This window comes from Anneissia japonica, unplaced genomic scaffold, assembly GCF_011630105.1.
Source record: "Anneissia japonica isolate Jap-2015-1 unplaced genomic scaffold, ASM1163010v1 scaffold2823_len59780_cov132, whole genome shotgun sequence".
Lineage (NCBI taxonomy): Eukaryota > Metazoa > Echinodermata > Crinoidea > Comatulida > Comatulidae > Anneissia > Anneissia japonica.
The window spans coordinates 12,813-22,040 of NW_022718864.1; the positions used below are offsets into that span (position 1 = coordinate 12,813).

At 33.9% G+C, this 9,228-nt stretch overlaps 2 protein-coding genes across 2 annotated transcripts in view; both read left to right on the top strand.

Moving 5' to 3' along the window:
* LOC117110638 overlaps positions 1–216 on the top strand; it is an 11,598-nt gene extending 11,382 nt beyond the window's left edge. Inside the window, exon 13 of the mRNA XM_033253402.1 lies at positions 212–216. Coding sequence (XP_033109293.1) covers positions 212–216 — 5 coding nt within the window. The remainder of the gene's footprint in view (positions 1–211) is intronic.
* LOC117110639 lies at positions 216–9,103 on the top strand. The gene is made up of 10 exons (XM_033253403.1): positions 216–454; positions 603–800; positions 4,331–4,501; positions 4,790–5,089; positions 5,557–5,640; positions 6,552–6,768; positions 6,886–7,002; positions 7,257–7,787; positions 8,508–8,614; positions 8,919–9,103. The coding sequence occupies exons 1-8, from the start codon at positions 284–286 to the stop codon at positions 7,784–7,786; spliced, it is 1,788 nt and encodes a 595-aa protein (XP_033109294.1). The 5' UTR covers positions 216–283; the 3' UTR covers position 7,787; positions 8,508–8,614; positions 8,919–9,103.
* Positions 9,104–9,228: the final 125 nt, after the last annotated feature.

Sequence of the window (9,228 nt, forward strand, 5' to 3'; positions counted from 1 at the left end):
CCCTTTCCATTGTTATCGTTTCCCCCTATGGTAGTATATAGTCGTATATATATATATATTGACAAAGGTTGATAACCTTATATATATAATAATAATGTATAGACAGACAGACAGACACACACAGACCAACAGACAACATATTTCTGTCAGATTCATTAAGAAAATATTAATAAGAACATCTACTTCATATAAAATTTAATTGTATTGACAGATTGAACAGATATTCAACAACATATTGAAAGAAATCAAAGGCACACCATATGAGATTCATGTTGACCGTCATATGTATGCCGTAGATAACACTGCAGAGTATGATGAAGAAATTGAAAAACTGAAACAAAATGTAGGTGGTTACATGAAGGATATGGCAAGAACTGTGCCAATAAATTGGGTTGAATTCCAAGTTAAAGTGCTAGAATTGGGAAAGACAACACTGCGCATGGCCTTAGATAAGGTACCGTATTCTTCCTAAATTACTTCTTAACCTAAAAACTTTATTTCAAATTCAAAATATTAGGCCTCTTAATTAAACTTTTTAATAATTTGGTGTTATTCTGTGGCACCATTTTAAATATTTTTAATTATTTAATTTTTTATTTCAGATTATTGTTATTGCTGTAGAATGTGGTATTAACAAAGAACAAGCCATTCATGTGATCACCTATTTAAACGATCTTGGAATCATTCTCTATTTGCCCAATAACAAGAGGTTGAAGAACACAGTGATTACTAACATTCAAATGCTGATTGGGATATTTGTGAAAATTATCACAATTGTGAAATCTGATGATGTTGACAAGGTAATCTTTCAATGATAAAGGCACAAAGAAAAAATGATTAGATTATCACTCTTTTAAAAAACAAATTGATGTGGAAGAATGTTTTTTTTTCTTTTGGTACAATAAATTATTTTGCTTTTGTTTTTATCGATGAGGGAGGGTTTATATTTGGCCTGTTCCCAGGCCTGTAATAGTAAATATTGTATAAAAACTGGTTTAATTTTATAGTTTTTTTAAAGAAAATGTTGAAGTCACAAACTTGCATTGTTATTTCATGCTGTTGAAATAATTGATGCGGCAAAAAGTTTTTTGTTTTATTCCCGCATCAATTTTCCTGAATTTTGACTCGGGCGGGAGTGATAATCTAATAAATTTTTCTGTTTGCCCGAAACAATAGATACAAATATTTGAGTTGTTCTGTGTTTAATCTCCCATCGTGTTTCATGTATATGGGTTCTGAATGAAATTGTGGTAGGGGTCCACTCGCTAGTGGTATGGTTTGCTATTTGTAAGGTCATTATCTACAAGGTTCTGTAATCACAATTTGAAAATGGTCTAATTCATGAAGTTCATGAACATAGTTCACTAGTCATTGTAAAATATAGAGTTGGCAAAGAAAGGTCTGCTAGTCATAAAAAGAGAGGCGGTTCAGTAGTCATCATCTAAAACAAGAGAATTATCATGATCAACGAACCTCATTTTATATAATGACTCAAACCTGTTTTTTATGATTAGCAAAATATTTGTTTACATTGACTTTGCCTGTTGTGTCACCTCTAAAAGCAGCTCCTCTCTTTAAGCCTAATATAACACAAGGATAACTGGAAGACAGTAGCTTAGGAAATGGACATGTAACAGCAGCAGAAATGGAGAGCCAGAGGGGCCATTGGCCTCTGCACTGCCCTCACTTTTGTTGCTGTTCACAGCAGCAGTAAAAAAACAGGTGTAGGTTTCGCCCCCTCCCAACCACCCTTCCTCCCTTTTCTACCGCAATGTTTTAAGTTTAATTCTGTATGTTACATCACAGAGACTAATTATATCTTTTATTACCGAACATCGCTGTGTGTGTGTGTGTACTTTTTTATCCAAAAGAAAAGCCATCAATGTGGCATCTCCACCCTACTAATTTTTGGAAAATTTAATAAATGGAAAAAATTAGAAAAGTGTATTTAAATTTCATTCTGAGAATTCAATTTCAGGCCATCTAGAGGATTTTTAGCTACAAAATTTCTTATGTCGGCCCCATCCGTAGTGGGGCTTAGGTGGTTCTGACCCTCCATCTTAAAAATCTCCTTTCCTTGGCTTCTCTATTATCTAAACAATTGTTACTAAAACTTCAGGGTAACTGATCATAAAAAAAAACAATTTGTGTAGTCGAATGGGGTATAAATTAAAAATACCTGGCAACGCATTGGAAGAAGGAACCCTGTAAGCTTGAGTGAGTGGTGCTCTGTAGAGACGGTAGGTATGTTTTATAATAGTTGATTGAACTACTGATAAGCAATTAGTAGAGCTCCGCATAGTACACTATAGGGAAATTATTGTACGAAGTTTAGATTTAATGAAGGAAATTTTTGAATGCATTAAATCTAACCTAAGTATAATAATTTTCCGTTTAGTGTACGAAGCATGCTCTACTAATTGCTTTATAAGTTAATCGCCATCTTTTAATTTTAGTTTTTTATAACCAACTGTTGTAGCAGCCATCGGTTGCTATAGTGATATGATCAGTATACTTGTGCGTATTTACATTTAGCTGTGCGTATGCTGATTTTTGCTCCTGCAGTACGCGTAACTCATCTACACATATCAGCAGTACAGTGTAGATACGATGAATAACTATTGTGTTAGAAAGAACTTGTTTGTAATGCTATATTGATAGACTTTCATCAAAGAAATAAACATTTCAGCATTCGAGAGGGAATACAGTCACTGACGTCCTTTTTGGTCGGTGCATGATGACAGGTAATGATGATTTCATAACTAGGCCAGGCTACGGCCCAGAAGGAGGAGGCCCGGGCGGCCTGCCTGGCTGTAGGCCTACACCTAAATTTGTTCCTTGAGTCATTAATGTCTAGAATATTTCTATAAAAAGTTCAGTTTGTTGTGTTTATGAGGGTCCATTGATTCAATGAATTCCTTAATTGTTCATACTTAATATTGAATTTGAAGTAGGGTTCTAATTAAGCTTGTTTTACGAAAGTAATTTTCAATAAATATTCAATTTTTATCGCAGTGCGCGATGTATTCGCGGTGACAAAAAAAATGAGGATTTTTTTTTGCACACAAAACCTAAAAAAAATCAAGCCGAGCGTCCAATAATACAAAAATTATTGGATGCTTAATTGCCTTATAAAATGCCTCCCCCCTACCCCCTCACTTTCAAAGGCAATTTATATTTATTGAGCGAGTTGTTTTTGGTTGTGAGTTACTACTGTATATCTTGAAATTTTCTTGCACTTACTACCGTTCCCACACCTTTTAAAACAGATCTGTACGCTTGATTGAAGTACCATTTTCAGTATTTTTATATTTTGGTGTATTTGGTTTTTCAAAAATAACATATTTTCGAGGCGTTTTAATAGAGTGATGGGTAGTAGTAAGAGAGGGCCCCTGGTCTGTTTTGGGACTGGGTCAGGGCACTAGAAAGCATATGTGTTACACCACAGTTAATGCTAAGTTGTAAAGGGATAGGTATAGTAGGATGGTCAGGGGCCCCTTTTGACTGATCCAAGAACCTCCACTCTTATTCTTGGGTAGCCATAATAATACTAATAATTGCCGACTTATATAGCGCATATAGACCCCTTGCAATGTTTACATTGGCCTTTCTGAAACGTTGCCGGCGCTGTCAACTTACTTAAACAGTACAGTACTTACCTCATACTCTGTGTCTATTAAAGGGGAGCCGGGCCGGTCGAGCCCCTACAAATTTGAATTGACATACCATTCAGATTTCCTATCAAATAACCCTCAGCACTGTGCAACTCAGCGATTGTGGTTGGTGCGACGATTTACCCAAATGATTTTAAAAATTGAATAAAAACAGAAAAACTGTATTTTCCTAGATTTTTATTTATTTTTTGTCGATTCCTAATATATATAACTATGACATATGTGAATTTTATTCATGTAGCTTTCGTATGTACTGTAACTGCTTGTACTCCTGGGTGGAGAGAGACAACCATAGATAAAGTACCTTGCCCAAGGACCCAAGCAAGTTGCACAGCGAGAGTTTCGAATCCCCGACTTCAAGGTTAGGCATCCAATCCACAACAGATGCACCAACCGCTTCCATGAGGAAAGCAGGATGACTTGTTTACCTTCTTTATGGTCTTCTAAAGCTGGCTGAAAGCAAAGATTGCAAATAATTCCTAATACTACTTTAGGGCCATGGTTAGATTATTATATAAGAAAACATTGTATCTGAAGTTAAAAATTATTATTTCTTTGCAACCATCTTATGTTAACAATGGATTTGAATTTAATTTTCTTATTTATTATGGCATAGTGACTTCCAAGATTATCGTAGTTTGTTTAATTATATGTAGGTTCCAATGATGATACCATACTGGAATGAATTAGATGATAAAGGAATTCTGCCGGAACCGCTAGCCCGTCATTTATGGAGAAACGAACTGACTGCATGTGAAGAGAATGATGATGTCATTTTTGAAGACTTCATTGAACTTATGAAGACATTTGGACTTCTTTGTGAAAAGGTATGACCTACTGTATTGCTGGTTTTGATGTAACTAAGGACAACCTATAACCCTTACTTTTCTTACTTTCTCAAAGCACTAATATGTGCAAAAATATTGTAGGTTGTTAGATCTGGGGCTGTCGGCTGTTATTTTTTTGGCCATATGGGAATCTCAATTAATTTTATATTTTAATTTCATGTTTTTGGGGAAATGGAGAACATGGATTGGCAGAAGTTGTGAGTGGACAATAAAACACATTGAAACTGCAATTTTGTAATGTTTGTTTTGTTTCATTTATAAATAAAGAATGCCTCAGAGGATGGCACTCGCCTATTCGTCATCCCTTCTCGGATGAAGACTAAAACTAATAATAGGTTAGAAATCAAGGAAGACGATGAGCAGACAGTATCCATCTATGTGACGCCTAAAGACTTTCTCCCCGATGCAGTCTACGATATCTTGGTTGTTAGATTTGTGAACCTGAGCCAGGATAAAGGTTGCTGTGATGACCCAAACTTGTTTCAGAATCAGTCTACAATAAGATTTGGTGATGAGCATTTCCTGAGACTGGGTCGGATATCCATTGATAACAAACCTTCTTTGAAAGTAAATATAATTTTGTTCCATGTTATTTTTCTTCTGTGCAATTTTGCTGTTGGTTTTCCTAATGATTATATTTCAGTACCATTAGTTTAGTTGAATTCTTTCATGAATAAATTAGGCCTGTGTTGTCGATGTTAAACACACCTTCTATTATATTGAGGAGGGGGGTGGATTTCGGGGATGAGATTAAAAAAAAAAATAGACACCTTGGGATAGCCAGAAATGGCACTCTCGACTGTGACAGACATGTGTTGGATTGGCGTAGGCCTCTTTTTAAAAATTTGTTTAGTCCTTATGCCCAAAGAGCTCTGTCTGGTAAGTGGGCTTGGCTTGTCTGATTGGGCCTATGTATTGTATAAAGTTAATGCTTTACCCTGAAAAACCCACACTGGCAAACAACAAGAATTATTATTGAATTTAACTTAAATTCTGTGAATATTTTTGTAATGCACTGGTATTCTTTATTAAAGCTTGAAGTATCACGGATGGAGGAGAGAGACGTAGACGGTAAAGCCAAGCCAGCATGTAAGCCGCAACCTGACGTATGCCAGGAGGTAATGGCATCATTGGCTGCTTGTTGGCCAAAAAATAAACATTGTTGTGTTACCCTTAAATTGAAAAAATCAAAACTGTCGGTCGGTTGGTCAGATTTTTTTTTTTTTAAATGATTCTTGAAATACAAGGATAGGCCTCAAACTGCAGGCCCTATATAAATACCTAGGCCTCGTAGACATGCCAAATAAAGTATTAAAAATAATGACGGAAGAAATACTAAGCAAGAATGTATTGAAGTATGTATATTCAACAAAAATAAATCATTATAAGAAGATTTATTTTGCTTCAAAATGTTAAATAATTTGTGTACAGTATCCGATCCATACAATCATGCATGTTCACGTCGAGCAAAACCATATTATGGCTATGAAAAAGGTCCAGGCAAGCGGCCTCTATGTACTACAATTGAAGTAATATATTTTAAAATATATTAGTGAATACAAATTTTGATTCCAAAAACCACTAGCTTTACAGTAGTAAAGAATGGCATGCCTAGAGTTTCCTAGGCTAGACCTAGCTAGATCACGTCATGCAAAGTCGTCGGTTGACAGTGCAAGAGATCTGATGTTGCATGAATAGAATTTCGTCGAGCGCTCGGTTCTCAAAATTTCACCAATTTTCCATGTGCATCCGAGCACCAATTTTGGTAAAAATACATGTCTGTTTTAGATTTTATGTTCTAAATGTTAATTTCAGAGTGATATTTGTACTTGAGTGAAAGAAACCCTTTGAACATAATTAAAAAAAAAAAAATTCCGACCCAATTTTTTTTGGAAAATTTTGGTCGGTTGCGGAGGGCAACACAAAATATTTGTTTTTTTTTTGCTCTTATTGAGTTGATATCAAATGGCTAATCATAATATAAGCTATTGTATTGTGTATTAAAAAATAAAATTTTTGAATTTTATAGGTTTTGCATGTTTTGAAGCAACAACTAGATGAAGTATATCCATCCAAGGAAGTTGTTGGCTATTCTCTGAACATACTTTGCTTAATCTGTGTGAACTCTGAAGAACCACATTTTCAGGAACTTGAGAACTGCATAAAGAACAAGAATATGACTTGTGATAAAACAGGAAAAATTATAGCAATGTCAACAGCTAATGTACAGAAGGTGTTTAAAGGAGGTAAGCAGGTGTTAAACTATTAAAATAATAATAATCCATAAAATAATTAGATTAATGAATAGAGTTAAAGATGGTGAACATAGGCTTTCTAGTCGAAATTATTTTGTCATTTTACAGAATGGTCTGTTAACGTCCAGAAAAGGAAAATGTTACACTCTGTCCAAAAAAGAAAAATATCACACAAAAAGGCGAAGACCTGTGATAAAAAAGGTGAACAAATGGCAATGAAACCAGGTAACGTATGCAGTCAATATGTAGAAGGCAGGCAAATGTCTTGAATAATTCAGAATTTGGCTCATTCAACTAATAATTGTTCAAGTTTATTTGCAATACATCTGCTCACCAATACTATTTTAATTCAATTAAATTATATTTTACTTCTGGAAATTCTTAAAATATTTAGTATTGACATAATATATCCAAGCAAAATCCACATTCTAGTCCAAATATATGATGTAAATATTGACATACGTCTAACTATTTTATAGGATTGTCGGATATGAAATTCGGTGTGCTTAAATCTGTTGTCTCAGACTGGTACGACCGCCACCGAAGTCTTTCTATGCTGAAAGTGTTGTTCAGAGATAAGGTAGAAAATGGAAAGCTATCAACAGTAACTGACACGATGGAGTTGCTTAACAATTTGTTTAGACATGATCATCTGAGTTTACAAAATCTCAAAATCCTGTGTGATACCATTAGCATAACTGAACATTTTGCTCTTCAATGGAAGATTAAAGAAAATCTGTCATCATTCCCAGATGTTAAGAAAGGAACCATTTCAGAAATATTCACAGTTCACAGACAAAAGCTAATGAAATTTGGAATGGAACTGACCCCAGCTGATGTAACGCTGATCGACGGGTTGTATAATACGCCTCGTAAGGACTACGCAGACGCTTGGAGTATGATCACCGATCTGGAAAACAGACTGATAATCAGCAAAAGAAAGATGAAAAAATTCATTGACTCATTGAAAATCCTAAATCTCAGTGGCGCATTGAATGCACTAACATAAGGTACGGTATTAATCTTTTAAATAACCATTTAAACTGCATTGGCTTGTTTAATATGTTACTGCTATTTACTGGCATACTGTAATTTCTCGGATAATTTCTAAGTTTGCAAATTGGAAAAAAAACAAAAAGAAACAAGCAAGTTGAGATAAATCACTAATTTAATTCATTGGATTGATCAGATAAATGTTAAGAGAAACTTAATTATTCTGTCATCTATAGTTTGCTTTATAACATTATGTAGCTGTGAAACTAAAAAAGCTATTTCTTTATACCATACTATTAAAGTAAAATGTTCTTAGGTTTGTCTACTAATATCATTAAGAATTTTCTGTATACATAAAGAAAATAACAGTGGCGGCACTTTTCTCAGAAAAGAAGAAAAACCAACATTTTTGTAGAGGAGAAAAATAATTATATGTATTTTCTACATATTAGTAGACTATCTATCGATTAAATAAGCCTCTGAAACCTCTAAATTGTCATATTTTCCCCGGACCATTTTCGAAACATTTTAATCGACACCCGACCACAGCCACCCAGATTTCAGATGCTGTGCCACCACTGGAAAATGATTTAACTTGTTTGTAGTAGTTGTTGGAATAATTTATAAATTGTTTGGATGTTTTTAAATGGAGCAAATCTGAATATTGGTAAACACATTTGGACCAATCTAAAGATTTTTTATTAATCAATGTCTAAATGTTGATTTCATTTTCTCAGATTGTTCAATTCTGTTGTTACTGGAAGAAAGAAGTTACGCAACGAACAAGCTTTGACACATAAAAAAAGTAGCAAGGGAAACAGATGATGTACATAATGTGGAGAAGGTATGGATGAAATAATTTATAATTTAATTAAATATATTTTATTTGGTGAATTTTGAATGGAGTAAATTGGAAATAATTTATAATCACTGAGTTTGAAAAACTTATCAAATATGTTTTAAATGATATTAGGCCTAAGCATACGCCTGAAAATAATATTGTGTGGCTTTATATAGCACAGATAAAGAGGTTTAGTCTCATTTAATAATACAAGAAATTTCACTCATTCACATGCGATCATGCAATCTGCTCACCAATAATATTTCAATTCCATTTATTTCACTTTCAAAACTTCTATTCTGTACAGGAACAAAGAATTTTCAGGCTATGTTGATGCAAGTATGAAACTGGTACGATAAGGACAACAGTTATTGTATAACAATAAAATGAAAGGTGACAGCGATCTGCGAAGATTCACAGCTGCTGTTAGTGGCCAGTGACTCAAAGATTCGGAAAATACGGTCAGAGCATGTTAACTTCAACTCCTGTGGCCAAAGGTAATTCATTAATAACTTTTTATTAAAATTTTATTTCATTTATTTAATTAAATAAATTATTAATTTTTATTAAGAGAAAAATTTGGTTTTTTTTCTTTGAAATTTAAGAAAAATTTGAGA